Below are 16388 nucleotides of genomic sequence, written 5' to 3'. Positions count from 1 at the left end.
CAGGAGTGGAGTACAGGCCTTCATGACCACAGAACTCCGGCTTCTGAGAGCTATACTCCTGCTTTTGGAGCAGATGAAAAAGTTCAAGGGCCTGAATTCTCTTGGCAAGCTTACCAGGACCGTTCCTGCCCACCTGAGGCCTCAGTTTCCAGTCTGTTAAAGGAGGGCTTTTAGATCTGATTTCTCCAGTTGCTATGGGGTCAAGAGAAGCCTAGTGGTGCCTGTGTTCTCATAGAGGGAAGCCTAGGCTTGGAAAGTCAGGAGCAGCGACCTGGTTCTGAGAAGCACCTCCTTCTGCGCATGTTAGGAGGATGCTGCATCTCTGTCCTAGGACCAAATGCTGTATGTAACTGACTCCACAGGATGAGGATGTCCTTTGGGGCTGGGCCTCTAGTTAGAAACCTCAGGCCCACAGGAAATTGTGCCCCGTGCTAGGAGCCTGCTCAGAGCGTCATGGTGTCCCTACCAGTACCAATTCCAGGAGGTATGGGGCTTGTGACAGGACATTCTCAGAAGGCAGACAGGGCAACTCTGAGCTGTCCAGAAAGAATCACTTAGAGAGGGAGTTTATTTTCAGGGGCTGTACTCAGAGGGTCTGAGTAGGTCTGGGTGGAGCTTTAGAATTCATCGTGTAAAATATCCTCAGGCAGATCTGTAGCAGCTGGTTTGATGATCACTGATCTGAGGCTCTCACCTAGAATAAAAGGGATTTTGCTGTTTGTTTTGTCTTTGTTTCAGTACTGAGGATTCAACCAGGGGCCTGTGTACTCTACCACCTGAGCATACTCCCAGTTATTTTGCCTTTCGTTTCTTTTTCACATATGGTCTTAAACAAAGTTTGATGGACCAGCCTCCAACCTATTTTGATCTTCTTGCCTCTATTTCCCACATATCTGAGGTTGCAGATGCACACTGCCATGTCCAGCTTGTTTTTGAGATAGGGTCTCCTGAAATTTTCATCAGGGCTAGTCTGTAATGCAGCGTAGGGTGTCTGCTGAGATTTTAGCTCTACCACATCTGGGTAGGAGGTTTGTTTGTTTGTTTGTTTTTTCCTAATGGAAAAATTCTATTCATCCTCCTCCCACATCTTTCCACCCACACACTGAGTTCCAGTTCTGGACCAAGCCTAGGCTAGGTGCTGGTGAGCAGGGCAGGCCCAGCCCAGCCCTTGGCAACTTGATGCCTCCTCCTTTCCTCCCCTCCCTCATGCAACACTCAGAGCCCTTCCCAGGCGTGGCTACTTTAAATGTTTTCTCTTGAGATAGTCTCGGAAATCCAGCATCTGTCTGGGCAGCTACCTAAAGGCCTTTGGGTCCCTCCACCTGCCTTAGCAGGATGGAGCCTTTAAGAGATTGTTACCCCTCTTTGTCCCCAGATGACTTCTCCGAACACCCCTGGCTGAAAATCTCTCTTGTCTCATTTTCTGTTTCTCTCTATGTTGCTTAAATCCATCTTCTGTTCCTGCAAGTCATACTTGGGATATCAGAACAGAGAGGAAAGTGGGGTTCTGGTTCCTAGGAGCTCACTGGCAGAGTGAGAGAGACAAGGAGGAAGGAGCAGCCCCCAGCTGGACCCAGATGGTGACACTGATATATATATATATATATATATATATATATAAATATAATATATGAAACATATATGAATATATATGGAATATATGATATATATGAAATAGATGAAATGTATATTTCATCTTTGTGTTTGCTTCTTGTACAGAGTTCCTAAAACCCTTGCAGTTTCCTAGGTGATGGGGTGGCTGGAACATCTCTTCTTCTAATACTTATCTTTGATCCCCAGTTCTCAACACAGAGCTCTCCTGGAATTTCCTGGGTGTTAAGAGCATCTTTTATTCGACTAGGAGACTCATTATGGAGTCCTGGGTAGGCTTGGTCACCAGAAAGATCAAGCTATGATTAGAAGCATGGAACTGAATTGGGAGTTGGGACCTCATTTCTATAAGCCTAGCTACTCAGGAGGCTGAGATCTGAGGATTACAGTTCAAAGCTAGCCCAGACAAGAAAGTCTATGAGACTCTTATTTCCAGTTATCTATCAAAAGCTGGAGAATGGAGTTGTGAGTCAAGTGGCAGAGTATCATCCTTGCACAAAAACAATAAGGGACAGCACCCAGACACTGAGTTCAAGCCCCAGAGCTGGTACACACACACACACACACACACACACACACACACACACACACACACACACACACACACGCACGCGCACACACACACACACACACACACACACACACACACACACACACACAGCATCAAACTGGCATCCTCATGTCCTGTCTTCCAGGAAGGACATCAGGGATTGAGCTAATAATTGATTGTGCCTATGTGCTGGAGCCTCCATAAACATTCCCAAAGCATGGGGTCAGGAGAGCATCTGGGTGGATGAGCACGTTCTCACGGTAGAATAGGTGTGCTCACGGAAGCAGAGCTTTGTTGCTCAGGACGTTCCTAGCCTTGCCATATGGACTTCTTCATCCAGCTGTTAATCTCTCTCCTTCACCATATTATTTTTGTATAGTAAACTAGGAATTGTGTTTTTTGTGAGGCTTGTGAGACATCGTAGAAAATCCACAAACCAGAGAAGGGGTTGTGGGAATTCTCAGTTGCCAGCTAAGCTGAGAAGAAATGGGGGTAGCTTGGGGATCAACTTCCTGTGATTGGTGTTTGAAGTAAGGGGTAAGTCTTGTGGGATGGAGCCTTTAACCTGGGTCTGTGTCAACTCTAAGTGGTTTTGATATCTGAATTGTTGGAGACCCAACTCATGTCCTAATTGATGCAGAAGAATCAGTTTGTTGGAAAGAAGAAGTCCATATACAGTGGTCAGAGTGATATAGGAGTGTTTAAAGGAAAGTGAGTTTTCCTTATACAAGACACTTGGAATCACCAAAGAAGAACTCTGTGGCAGGGTCCCACTATCTCACAGAAGTTCTAGGGTCTCTCTACTTCATTACTGGTGAAGAACAGGCAGGGTTTCTTGCCCCATGGAGAACCCAAACTTACTGCTGTGAAAGGCCATTGATTTATGTATGTATTTTGGCATTTTCTTTCTTCCTTGTCCTTTTCCTGTGGTTTCCAGTGACTACTTCCTGGTAAACGGATGTGCAGCCAGTGATAGTACCTCCCAATGTGTGCAGAGCTGGGATCAGTGCCAACCTGTGGTTTCCTCCATCCACTAGTGCCATCCTCTGCCTCTGTTGGCCTCATCTGTGTGGCTTTAACCTGCCCATTATTCTACATGGGGAGATGAAACTTGGAAGCTATGTTGGGGTGAGACTTTATCAGGAACATGGATGTGTCTTGGCAGGAAGTGGGAGGCTCATGTGGTGTGGAAGTCCAAAACCATGACTGCAAATATCTGCAGTGGACAGTGACCCTGCCTGTCACTTGCTGGGTGACCTTGAGTGCTCTCCATGGAGCTTCACTGGGACTCTGAGTCTTGGGCCCTATTCCAGATGTGAAGAATGAGAATTGGCATTTTAGTGAAAGGCCCAGATGATTGGAATAAACACTAGCATCTGGGAAGCCTGCCCAGAATCCCCTCTTCTCGCTGTCTGCACGTGGTTAGGGCAGTAATGATGCTGACCTCAGCATCAGGCCATTCAGGAGCCTCTCATATCGGAGGTTGACCAGAAGGCCTAACCTTTTAACTAGTTTTATCTGTCCCTTAGCTCAAATCCTTTTGTAATAAGATGCCAGTATTTAAACAGGGGGAAATTTCTCATCAATTTTGAGACTTCTAGAATCTCTTGAAAAATTGAACATTGCAGGAAATGAGCACATTCCTTCTGACAGCAATCAGTACTCCCCTTCCCCCACATTCACATTCTCATCTTGTCACTAATACTTGGAAGATAAAAATCTCAGGGGCTTCTTAAAACATGTGGAAATATGCTCCACCTTGGTCTTCAAAAAACAATTAAAAATGAAACCAATATTGGGTTGTCCCTTTCTACCCTTCTTTCTAGCAAATATAAAAATAAAGTTTGATAACTCACTGGGTTGACAAGGAAGGCAGATGGAATGGGGCTACTCAAGTACTAGTGGGAAAGTGAGATGACACCATCTTATTACCTGTTAAAATGCCCAAATACCATTTGTCTCTTGATCAAATGCTACCATTTCCCATAGGTAAATGCATATAACCCTAATGCACACACACACATACAAGGGCAGTTATTATTGTACTGTTTGTAATAGCTAAAGATGAAAACAAACTCAGTTGTTCTTCAATCTAGCTGGCTAGGTACAGTACTGGGTAGCCATACAATTACAAGTATATAATGTCAGGGTTTTTTATATCATGATGGATACGAAGAGGAGTCTCCAAAGTGCACAGTCCAGAGCTGTATGTGTGTAAGAGCATCGGCAGAGAGAGCCGAGGACCCAGGCAATGGCCACTTTGGGGGAAGGAGGGGCTCTAAGAGAGTGGGGCACAAGGATGGGAGGGGCTATTTTCACTTCTACAGTTTTGTATCCTTTGAACTTAGAACCACATCAATGTATTACCTACTGACAGCCAGGCACCAGTGGCTCATGCTTGTAATCCTAGCTACTCAGGAGGCTGAGATCTTAAGATCTCAGTTTAAAGCCAGCCCAGGCAGAGAAGTCTGTGAGACTCATATCCAATTAACCAGCAAAACTTCAGAAGTGGAGGTGTGGTTTAAGTGGTAGAGCACAAGTCTTGAAAAACAACAACAACCACCACCTAAGGAACAGTGCCCGTGCCCTGAGTTCAAGTCCTAGGACAGGCACAAACAACAATGACAAAAACAAAAATTTCAGAGACATATTCTGTGTCTCTGACACTATAGGAATCTAATGTTTCACAATTTGATGAGTGCCAACTTTTTTCCTTCCTTCCTTCCTTCCTTCCTTCCTTCCTTCCTTCCTTCCTTCCTTCCTTCCTTCCTTCCTTCCTTCCTGCCTGCCTGCCTGCCTGCCTGCCTGCCTGCCTGCCTTCCTACTTTCCTTTGTTTTATTCTGTCATTCATGGGGCTTGAACTCAAGTCCTGGGTGATGTCTCTGAGCTTTTGCGCTCAAGGCTAGTACTCTAAACTTTGAGCCACAGAACCAGCCACTTCTGGTTTTCTGGCCATTGATTGGAGATAAGAGTTTCATGGACTTTCCTGCCTACCCAGATATCAAACCACAGTCCTCAGATCTTACCCTCCTGACTAGCTAGGATGACAGGTGTGAACCACCAGTACCCAGCTGAATCTAACTCTGATGACTCTGCAGGACTTCTCTTGGGTGAGACTAGATTTTTTTGGTCCCTCTCTGGGTCTCTCTGGCTTTCCTTAACGTGGCCTCAGCTGCCTCAGTGAGTGTGAACAGCTGTAGGGAGGATGTGGAGCTACTTCCCCAGCATGGTACCACTGCAGGAACTCTGGTTTCTCTGGGAAGCCCAGTGCTTAGACCCCTCACCTCTTGGCCTTCTCTGTCTTCCTAGGGGAGCCTTCTCTGTCGTGCGCAGGTGTGTGAAGGTGCTGGCCGGCCAGGAGTATGCTGCTAAGATCATCAACACCAAGAAACTCTCAGCCAGAGGTAGGTTCTGGCCCATGCCTCTCCCACAGGGCTCTCCTTCCCTTCTTCCCTCCCTCTACCTCTTGGTTTCCCTTTCTTGGAGAATCTAGGCTGTGGGCCAGACATCCCCCAGGAAGCTCTGATAGGACTTCCTTTCCCCGATCTTCTGCACTCCTTTCATTTCTCACCTTCACACCCCTGTTCTACCACCCTCTGCCTAGCGTCCTAACCTAGCTCCTTCCAACGCTGGCCTTCCAGCTTCATGCCTCAGCTCACCTCTGCCCTGACACCCATCCTCCATCTGAGGGGGTCTCCACCATTTTCTCTCTCCTATTTATTTCCCTCGTGGATGTCCTCTGGCTTAGCCTTACCCCATTTGCTGATTGGTTCCTTGTTATTAAACCTTGATCTTGACCCATTGCCTCTTGATGGGATGTTCCAAGAAGGTGGGCAGGCCTCACCACCACTCTGGGTGCTCTCAGCACCTGGGACAGGGCCTGGGCAAGGGGCTGGGTGTGGCCATGAACTCCAGGTATCTCTGTTCCATCATACCAGCACACTTTTTTTGCGGGGGGGGGGGGATCTGGTCCTGGGGCCTGAACTCTGGGCCTGGGCTCTGTCCCTCAGCTCTTCAGCTCAAGGCTAGCGCTCTACCACTTGAGCCACAGTGCCACTTCCGGCTTTTTTCTTTTTGCTTATGTGTTGCTGAGGAATCGAATCCAGAGCCTCATGCATGCAAGGCTAGTGCTCTACCACTGAGCCACCTTCCCAGCCCCAACCAGACTGAAAAATCTCTAATCTGCATCTTTTCTTTTTTTTTTTCTTTCTTTCTTTCTTTTTTTTTTTTTGTCATCTCACTACTGGAGCTTAAACTCAGGACCTAGTGCTTTTCCTTGGCTTTTTTTCCCCCCAAGATTTGTGCTTTACCACTTGAACCATGCTTTTGCTTCTGGCTTTTTGCTGGTTAATTGGAGATGTGTCATGGACTTTTCTGCCAGGGCTGTCTTTGGTCCATGGGTCTCAGATCTCAGTCTCCTGAGTAGCTAAGGTTATAGGTATGAGCCACCAGCACTAGGCCTGAGATGTCCATGTGTGTGATAGGGACTAAGTTGTGGAAAAGCCTTCCCTCAGACTACTTGCCTTTAGCATTTGTTTAAAAGGGCAAGAGTGGCCATGACTAGATCAGCATGTTGGAGATTGTTTTCAAAGATGTCAAAGTCTTCTCAAACCCCAGTGTATAAGTTGTGTTGGGGGCTGACTGATCTGGGGGGAATTCTGTTGGGTGAGGGGGAGCAGCAGAGGGGCAGGCATATGTCCAGCGGCTTGACGGCTGCAGCTGTATGGGTGTGGGGCTCATGGACTCCTGCCTGTGCCGGTGCAGGTTTTTCTCTCTGTGCCCTTCAGGCCTCCCAGTAGGCCTTGTGTTGGCCTGTGCCTAGCTGCTTTCATCTCTGGCTCAGTGCTGCAGGGGATGCTGTCTAGTTACAGATTTCTGCACCCTGCAGGGTGAAGAGGCTCAGTACAGGGGTCTCTGAGGGCCCCCTGGATCCTCATATGGCAGGCCAGATCTGTGCAAGGTCGGGAGCCAGAGCCAAAGCCACAACTAGGGCCAAGGAGCCAGGCAGGCAGGCAGGCCTGGATTAGCTGTTTTCTGCTGTGTAGCTAGGAGCAATCTGGTGCCCTCTCTGTGTTTGGTGTCATTAGGAATCAAGGCAGATGTCACAAGGCCTGAGATACAGCAGGACATCTGGAGTTCACTGGCCCCTCTGGACCAGAATCATGGCTTGGTTTGAATACTGGGGGTCCTGGATCACAATTTCAGGAGTACATCCACACACACGCACCCCACCCCTCACACACACCATACACATATACACAGAGGTGGGGAGAGAGATGGTGGGCACAGGACAGCAGAACAGACATGACTCCAGTTCAGAAAGGTGACTAAACAAACATTGTTGAGAGACAGGACCTACTCTGCCCCGGCCAGGCTGTTTGTAGAGCTCTTGACTGCCTGGGAGGAGAGAGGAAGGTGAGCCAGGCCTAAGTAAGCATGCAGGGTGGGTGTGGGTAGGTTAGCAGGGAACATTCCAGAAGTCTGCCAAGTGCCTGCTGTTTCTCCCCAGTGGGAGAGGTGGAGCCAGCCTCTTTTAGCAAGTCTCTTTTGTTTGTCACTCATGGAGCCTCCAGGGGGGCTTTAGTGCTTCTATTTGGCTGCACACTCTACATTTCTCCTGCTGCTGCTCAGAAAGGGCTGTGCCCACCCCGGGGGTCTGCCCAGCCCTCCCAGATCGCTGTGGATTCCTTGTGCTGGTGCTGCCCCGCCTCTTCTAGCAAATCCACAAGATACTCTGAATATGTATTCTAAAGCTAGTCTTTAAAAAATATCCATAATTCAAAAAAACCAGCGAAATGAAAAGTCAATTTTGCATGTCCAGTTGCCTGTCAGTTCTCAACCCACAATCAATGTCTCACAGTCTTTAAAAAAATCTATCTATCTATCTATCTATCTATCTATCTATCTATCTATCTATCTATCTATCTATCTATCTATCTGCACCTGCATTTAAGAGAGAAAGAAAAGAGAAAGAGGAGGGAAGAGGGGAAGAGAGAGGGAGGAGAAAGGAAGGAAGAAAGAAAGGGAGGGAGAAGTGTGTTCTGCCCTGAGGGTTAGATTCAGTGGGCGAGGCCCACGCCTCGGCATTGAGGATGCATGGCTGTCTGTCGCAGTGCAGTGGAAGGAAGAGAATTTGGGACAGGCTCCAGACCACGCCCCCCCCATCCCTTTCCTCAGTGCAGCCCGTTTGGATGCAGGGCACACAGATGTGGTTGGTGCCGTGGCAAGTGCCTGTGACCTTCTTAGGCGCTAGGCTCCACGGGCGAGCAGGGGGGTCACTTCCTAGGTCCCAAGCAGCCAGTCTCAAGACACACCATTGAAAATATGGCAGGAGCTCCTCTGGGCGATACTTCAGCTTCATTTAGAGCCCCAAGAGGAGGCCCCCAGAAGGAGGCCCCCAGGAGGAAGTAAGGCCCACCATGCCCGTCCTCCTAGCTTCTCTTCCCTGTATATCTGGTCTTTGGAGTTTGTTCTCCCAGGATAGGAAACCCTATTAATGCTCTGCAGAGGGAGAAGAAGCTTCCTGCTTCTAGTCTTGTAGACTTTTCCACTTGGGCTCATTGTCCCTTCTGCCAGAACCCCATGTCCAACTATCTGTTGGAGCCGAGTCTCCTACAAGCAGAACCTAGCTGGCCTGTGACTGCATTTCCTCTGCCCTGCCCTGCCCTGCCCTGCCTTGCTGTGCCCTGTTAGAACCTCTGGCTACAGGGATCTTCCTGTAGAGTATCTTCAACCTGGCCTCCCCATGCTGAGATGACCCAGCCACCAGGGTGAGAAAAAGATGTGTGTGTGTGTGTGTGTGCGCGTGCACATGCATGTGCCAGTACTCGTGTTTGAACTCAGGGCTTGGGTGCTGTCTCTTGGCCATTTTCACTCAAGGCTGGTGCTCTGCCCCTTGAGCTAAGGCTGAACTTCTGGGTCTTTGGTAGTTAATTGAAGATAAAAAGGTCTCATAGACATTTCTGCCTGGGCTGGCTTTGAACCATGACCTTCAAATTTCAACTTTCTGAGTAGTTAGGCTTATAGGCATGAGCCACCAGTGCTTGGTAGAAGAAACCTCTTGAGATGGAATCCTGGGCATTAAGGGAAAATCTAAGACAATACCTGTGACAAATCCCTGTGACCTTTTACCACTGTGTGACTCTGATGAGTAGATGGACTGGTAACCAATTAATTAATTACTAAAATGGGAAGCAATGTGGCACTGTGATTACAAACATAGAATGAAATCTGACTCTGATGATTGTGTTGGGACCTTGGACACGCTGCTGGCTGCTCTATGCCCTGTGGAGAATATTCAGGCAAGGTCTTGCCCTCGCTCACACAGTTTTCTAGGATCTGGGACTTGAAATAACATATGCATAAACTGGGTAGTTTCAAGCAGCAGTACTAATATACTACTATAAAAATAAGTCAGGGTAAGAAGGAAATGACAGAGCAGGAAGGATACTCTTAGAAAAGGCAGCCACAGGGCTGGGAAGGTGACTCAGTGGTAGAGTGCTTGCCTTGCATGCATGAGGCCCTGAGTTCGATTCCTCAGCACCACATCAGCAGAAAAACCCAGAAGTGGCGCTGTGGCTCAAGTGGTAGAGCGCTAGCCTTGAGCTGAAGAGCTGAGGGACAGTGCCCAGGCTCAGAGTTCAGGCCCCACAACCGCCAAAATAAAATAAAATAAAGAAAAGGCAGCCAGACCATGGCTTTTACCTTTGATCCTAGCTACTAGGGAGGCTGAGACTGGAAGGATCATGGTTCCAGGCCAGCCTCGGCAAAAAAGTCCACGTGACTCCACTTCAACAGAGGAAGCCGGATATAGTGGCACGTGTGTGTCATCTCAGCTACTCTAGGAAGTATAAACAGGTGAATCATGGTCCAGGTGCATGCTTGGCTAGGAAGTGAAATCCTACCTCTAAAATAACAAGTTCAAAAAGGGCTGGAGATGTGGCTCAGTGGTATAGTGCTTGTCTAGTAAGCTCAAGGCCTTGAGTTCAAATCCTAGTACCTACCTGCAAAAGAAGAAAAGAGAAGGCAGCCAGGAAAGCTCTCTGAGGAGATGACATTATGCTTCCTCAGTGAAAGGGGACAGTCATGAGAAGGTCCAGGAGAAAATCATTCCAAGCAGAGGAGAACAAGTGCAAAAGCCCTGAGGTAGAAAGGACCTTGGTATACCTGAAGCCAGAAAGAGGACCAAAGTGGTTGCTGCTTCATAGTTGAAATGAGGCAGAATACAGAGAGATCTTGTTGGTTTGGTGTGGAGTTCAGGGGAAAATCCAAGAATGGGGCCTTCAGAACTCTGAGTTCTAAAAATAATTCTGAAAAGAAGGCTTCTCCTTTAATTACTGGGTCTTAGTTTCTCCATTAACATAACAGAGCAAAGGCCTCAGAGGTCTGGAGAAACATGGTCCCTCCATGTCTTCAAGTCTCTGAACTTTAGAATTTCAAAACATCCTGTGCAGGGTTCTAACATTATTGTACCATGTATGTGTTTTCATTCAGCACATGAACTCTGTGACAGCCACCATCCATGCACAAGATGGCACTGAGCAGGAGATGTACGAGAAGTGTTCATGCATTTCCTGCAGGCTGGGCTACTGGAAAGACAGTGCAAGGTTGGGTGGCCAGCATTTCCCTGTCAGTGATCAGTGCTACTGGGCTCCTGGGCTGGTCACATGGAAAAAAAAACATCAAAATTGGGCTGGGAAGGTGGTTCAGTGGTAGAGCGCTTGCCTTGCATACCTGAGGCCCTGGGTTCGATTCCTCAGCACCACATAAGAAAAAAGCTGGAAGTGGCGCTGTGGCTCAAGTGGTAGAGCACTAGCCTTGAGCTGAAGAGCTGAGGGACAGTGCCCAGACCCAGAGTTCAGGCCCCACAACCGGACCCAAAAAAAAAAATGAAAATGAAAAAAAAACATCAAAATTAGCCTGGGAAGATGGCTCAGTGGTAGAGCGCTTGCCTTGCATGCCTGAGGCCCTTGGTTTGATTCTTCAGCACCACATAAGCAAAAAGAAAAAAGCCAGAAGTGGCGCTGTGGCTCAAATGGTAGAGCGCTAGCCTTGAGCTGAAGAGCTGAGGGACAGCACCCAGGCCCAGAGTTCAGACCCCACGACTGGACCCCCCCCAAAAAAAACAATTTAAAAAAAAACATCAAAATCCTGCCTTGAGCAAGACACTAGTGGCTTACTCTTGTAATCCTAGCTACTCTGGAAGCTGAGAGCTAGAGGAGCAAAGTCTGAGGACAGATTGTATGAAAAAGTGTATTAGACTTGATCTCCAAAATAACTGGCAAAAAAACCAGAGCTGGAGGTATGATTCAAGTCATGGAGTTCCAGCAGAACAAGCAACCAAGCAATAGTTAGGGCGTGAGTTCAGACCTTAGTACTACCAGAAAAATAAAAAGAAAAAAAAAAACCTTGTATTTGGGCCCTACCAATTTAGTGGGTGTGGTTTAGGCTGGAAGACTTCCTGTCCTCTCAGAATCCTGACCTCGACCTACTTCATTTCTGATCCTGCTGGGCTGGGGTGGAACAGGGCATGTTCAGAGCTGGGTCTCAGCCTTCCCTAGATGACCATGCCTCCTCTGTCCAGGAACCAGTGTCTGTGCGTGGAGGGTATGGAGGGAGGCTGGAAGGGAGGGGGAGAAGAGGATGTCCTGCAAAGGCTGGCAGCATGGGGGGGGGGGTGAGCCTATGGTGTGGACACAGTGGACTTCATTGCCTTGCTGCTGGCAAAGCCATATTTTACCACTGACCTGGGTTTCAGAAGCCACTGGGGAGCAGAGATGTTGCTCTGGGGTGGGGATCTGGGTGACTAGGAACAAGACTGGAGCTTTTGTCCACCATCCTCACCCTTCAGCTTCCTTGCCTGCTCTGGAGGGGTCATTTGGTCACTAGGCTCTAGTCCTGGTTGGTCTCTACGTGTCAGTCAATGTGACCTCCTCTTTGTGGGCCCCAAAGTTCCCATCATGAGACAGGTGGTGTGGTGGTGGCTGTTCACTGGCTGTGGACAGCAGCACAGCCCAGAGTTTGAAGCCCAGCTCTGGAGTCTGACCCTCTGATGTCAAGGTATGGCTTGATCACTGCTCTACCAAGGCTCACCTAAGGGTGTGACTTTGGACTCTACTTAACTCTGAATCTATGACCTTCCTCTGCAAAGACAGCAATTGGTGGTGCTTCTTGCAGAGGATTGTTGAGCTGGCTTGGAAGGCATATAAAGCAGTGCCTGGCTCAGTCAGTACAGGTTGAATATCCTCAATCCAGAAATCCAAAACTTTCCGAGTACCATGTGACATTAGAAGTGGAAAATTCCACACATTGTTCATGCAGGCATGGTGAAAAGGCTGGGCGCTGGTGGCTCACGCCTGTAATCCTAGCTACTCAGGAGGCTGAGATCTGAGGATCATGGTTCAAAGCCAGCCCGGGCAGGAAAGTCCGTGAGACTCTTTTTTTTTTGGTCGGCCGTGGGGCTTGAACTCTGGGCCTGGGCGCTGTCCCTCAGCTCTTCAGCTCAAGGCGAGTGCTCTACCACTTGAGCTACAGCGCTACTTCCGGTTTTCTGGTGGTTTATTGGAGATAAGAGTCTCACGGTCTCTCCTGCCTGGGCTGGCTTTGAACCTCGATCCTCAGATCTCAGCCTCCTGAGTAGCTAGGATTACAGGCGTGAGCCACCAGCGCCCGGCTAGAGTCCGTGAGACTCTTATCTCCAATAAACCACTCAGAAAACCAAAAGTGACGCTGTGGCTCAAGCAGGAGAACACTTGCCTTGAGCTGAGGAGCTGAGGGACAGCACCCAGGCCCAGAATTCAAGCCCCACGACCGACAGAAAAAAAAATGGTGAGAATATTGGATAACTACCTTCAGGCTATGTCTACACAGTGCATATGGAAGCATTAATTCTGTGATCAATCTTGAGTCCTATCCCCAAGGTATCTCATGATGTTTATGAAGGGATGCTCTGCATGTAGTATACATTTGCTAGTAGTTTCTCTTAACCCTGTTGTCTGAACTCAAGGCATTAACTTCCAAATTGTGAGAAAAATACTGTAAGGGGCACTGGGGAAAGCATTCAGCTCTACTCATTCACCACTGACGCTTCGTTGGCCCAGACTGCAGTTTTCTTTGTGCAAAGTGGCAGTGGAGTCCGCAGTAGACTGTGGTAGCACCGACTGGATCTTGTTCCTAGTGGTGCAAGTGTTGGGGGCCACAGATAGCAGGTGCTCAGCAAGCTTCTCCTAGGTGGATGGGAAGGCCCCAGGAGTTTGAATGGGGATCCCGAGGGCTCCGGGCCAGCCCTGAAGCTGCCACATGCAAGTTCTGTCCTATAGGCATTAGGGACACTCTGTCCTCACCCCAGAGTCTTCTGAAAGGAAGGCGCTCCTGTGCAGAGCACACAGTCAGTCATTTGTCCTTCATTTAGTTCTTCTCCCTCCCCCCTCTTTCTTTGTGCCACCCTGGCCTGAGCTTTTGTGCTCACAGCTAGCATTCTACCACCTGTGCTATAGCTCCACTTTCAGGTGTTTTCATTTTATTTTGGTTTTGGTTTTGGTAGTTAATTGAAGATAAGAGTCTCTGCCCGGGCTATCTTCTAATTGCCATCCTCAGATCTCCGCCTCCTGAGTAGCTAGGATTATAGGCATGTGTCACTGGTGCCTGGCTTCATTTAGCCATTTCTTGAGTCTGTTGTGTACCAGGCATTCATGTAGGGGGGGATGGCAGGGACTCTGCTTTAAAGACATAAGTGTCTATGAGATAGAGGAACATTTTTTCGGAGGTCACTGAGAACACAGAAGGGGCCCTGATCATGGCAGTAGAGGCAGGTTGCTAGCAACTAGTGATGTCTACAGGTGGATTGATGGGTGGTGAGTGACGCATGGGGGCGCGCTGAGACACCTGTGCTGAGAGCTGCTAGTGTCAGAGCCAGAGGGCCGAGGTCATGCGAAGGGGAAGAATCCAGCGGCAGTCTGTCTGCTAGGCCAGTGTTAGGTTTTTAAAAAGAGGTAGCCGAGTAAGAACAGCAGCACGCACGTGGTATTCAGGTAAGGGGTAGGTTTATTCATCGTTCCGGCTGGCACCAGGCCATCTTGGTCCTCCATGCGGTGGGGAAAGGCCTGGGAAAGAGAGCTGAGAGAGCTGGGAAAGAGAGAAAAGAGCTAGAAAAGAGCGCATCTGGGAAAGTTGGGAAAGAGAGAGAGCTAGGAAAGAGAAGAGAAGGAAAGAGCTGAGAAAGAGCTAGAAAAGAGCAGAGAGAGAGAGAGAGAGAGAGAGAGGGCGTCTGGGCCTGGGCTAGGCCTTATCTAGGGTATGGGCAGAGAAAGGTGTGGCCACATCAAATTCAGATGTGACCTCAGCAGATGCAGATGTGACCTCTTCCAGGTGTGCCAGTTGCCTAGGTAACGCAGGTACTGGGTGGAGACTTTGCTGTGAGGAGGGTGGAGTCTGCTAGCCATCAGGAGCGGACCTTACAGTCAGGACAGGAGGGGTGGGCCTGGAGGGGGGCAGCAGGTGGGGAGGGGGGCAGGAGCTAGGCTGGGGCACCCCAGGCAAGGGAGGCAGCATAAGCTAAGCTAGGGAACCCCAGGTGGAGAGGGGGGCACCCCAGGCTTGGGGGGGGCTTGGTCTTGTCACACCGAAAGTGACTTGAAAAATCCTAGAACCTGATTGTGTCGACAGGCAGGGCCTCACACAAGTCTGGGAGACCCAGGGCTCCCCTCTCCAGCGCACCCCACTACTGTCCCAAAAGACGGTGGCTGGGGTGTTGGGGAAGGGTCCACCCCTCCCGGGGACTCATCTGGCCTTTGTGTTTCAGATCACCAGAAGCTGGAACGCGAGGCCCGCATCTGCCGCCTGCTGAAGCACCCCAACATCGGTGAGCGCCAGGGGTGCAGCTGCTCTCTTTCTGCGGGGACGGAGGCGACAGGAGTGGGAGAGAGGGCGTCTTGCATGGCTCCACGCGACTGGAGACCAGCTTGGTTCGGGGGAAGGTGAAGAAAAGGCCCTTCCTCCAGTCCCATGCTGCCTGCCGCAGCCTCCTTCAGAAAAGCTGTTCCCCGAGCTCCAGAGAGATCTAAATAGGCCAGGGGGGAGCGTCACCTTGCACGGTGGTGGGGCCCACTCCCCAGCCCCCCACTCCCTACAGGGCCCCACCCACCTCCCTGCCAGCCTGGTGTGGACTGTCCCTGGAGACGCTGGGTGCGGGGCAGGTGTTCTGGAAGCCAGAACAGGGATGGACCCACCGCAGACAGAGCCCCACTGCCTGACACCCCCACTCCTATGCTAATGGGTGCAGGTCCCTGCAGTCAGGGCTCTGGGTCGTGAGGGGAGGAGCAGCTGTGAGACCCAGCTATCAGGGTGGTATTGGTAGGTAAGCTGTCCTCTCCGGCCCCTTTTCAACATTGAGCAAGGGCAAGGCCTGAGCACTGGCAAAGGTAGAAAGGTGGGCCTGGCATGGGCCTGGGTCTCAGCTCTCAAGGCTGCCAGCAGATGCCAAGGCCCTGGTGGAGGAGCTAGCTCTGTAAGGAGGGTTCCCGCGATGACAGCAGCCACCACACCTTCCTGGGGTCCCAGCGCCCAAGGGTTCACTCCTGGAGGAAGCAGCTCAGTCTGCTATTTATACCCAGGGGCTCCTCTCTTCTGCCATAGTGGTGGTGGGGGGGAAGGGGAGAAGGGGAGGACTGACCTGCAGCTCACCTGGGCTTCCAGTGTCTCCTGTGTGTGTTGGAGGGGTGAGAGTGATTTCTAAGCCTCCGACACTTAAAGAGGCTGAGTGGCACATGTATGTGTGTGTCTGTTTACACATGCGTGTGCTGCTCCATCTCTAGTCAGTGCTGCTCCTTCTATTTTGCACCTCTCTCCCCTTCCCATTCCCAGCCTTACTAGGAGGACTAAGCTATGGGTTTTGGGATGACAGATTGCAGGTCATACCCTAGGTTTGCTGTTTCATTGCTGTGTGACCTTTTGGACACTCTGAAGGTTTAGATGCAAAATAGAAATAGGAATAAGTAGAGACAGGTATAAACCTGCCCCAGTATTGGTAGCAAAAGAAAAAAGAAAATATCACAAGAATGTCTGAAATTCATGACTTCAGATGTATAAATAAAAACTAGGCTACAGACTTGTTTCTTCTATGCTTGGGGGGTGGGAGAGGAACTCACTATGTAACACAGGCTAGCCTCAAACTCACAATCTTGCCTCAACTTCTTAAATACTGGTATTGCAGGAATGTACGACCAAACC

The 16388-nt window shown here is 49.6% G+C and overlaps 1 protein-coding gene across 2 annotated transcripts in view; it reads left to right on the top strand.

Moving 5' to 3' along the window:
• Camk2a (calcium/calmodulin dependent protein kinase II alpha) overlaps positions 1-16388 on the top strand; it is a 68513-nt gene that overhangs the window by 11941 nt on the left and 40184 nt on the right. For both annotated transcript variants that reach the window (XM_070036395.1, XM_070036396.1), the window contains exons 2-3: positions 5472-5566; positions 14962-15021. In XM_070036395.1, the coding sequence (XP_069892496.1) occupies positions 5472-5566; positions 14962-15021 (155 nt within the window). The remainder of the gene's footprint in view (positions 1-5471; positions 5567-14961; positions 15022-16388) is intronic.

This window comes from Dipodomys merriami, unplaced genomic scaffold (genome assembly GCF_024711535.1).
Source record: "Dipodomys merriami isolate MVZ:Mamm:240054 unplaced genomic scaffold, mDipMer1.0.p SCAF_27, whole genome shotgun sequence".
NCBI lineage: Eukaryota > Metazoa > Chordata > Mammalia > Rodentia > Heteromyidae > Dipodomys > Dipodomys merriami.
The sequence above is the reverse complement of the archived record's forward strand: the minus strand, read 5'-3'. Positions and strand labels throughout refer to the sequence as shown.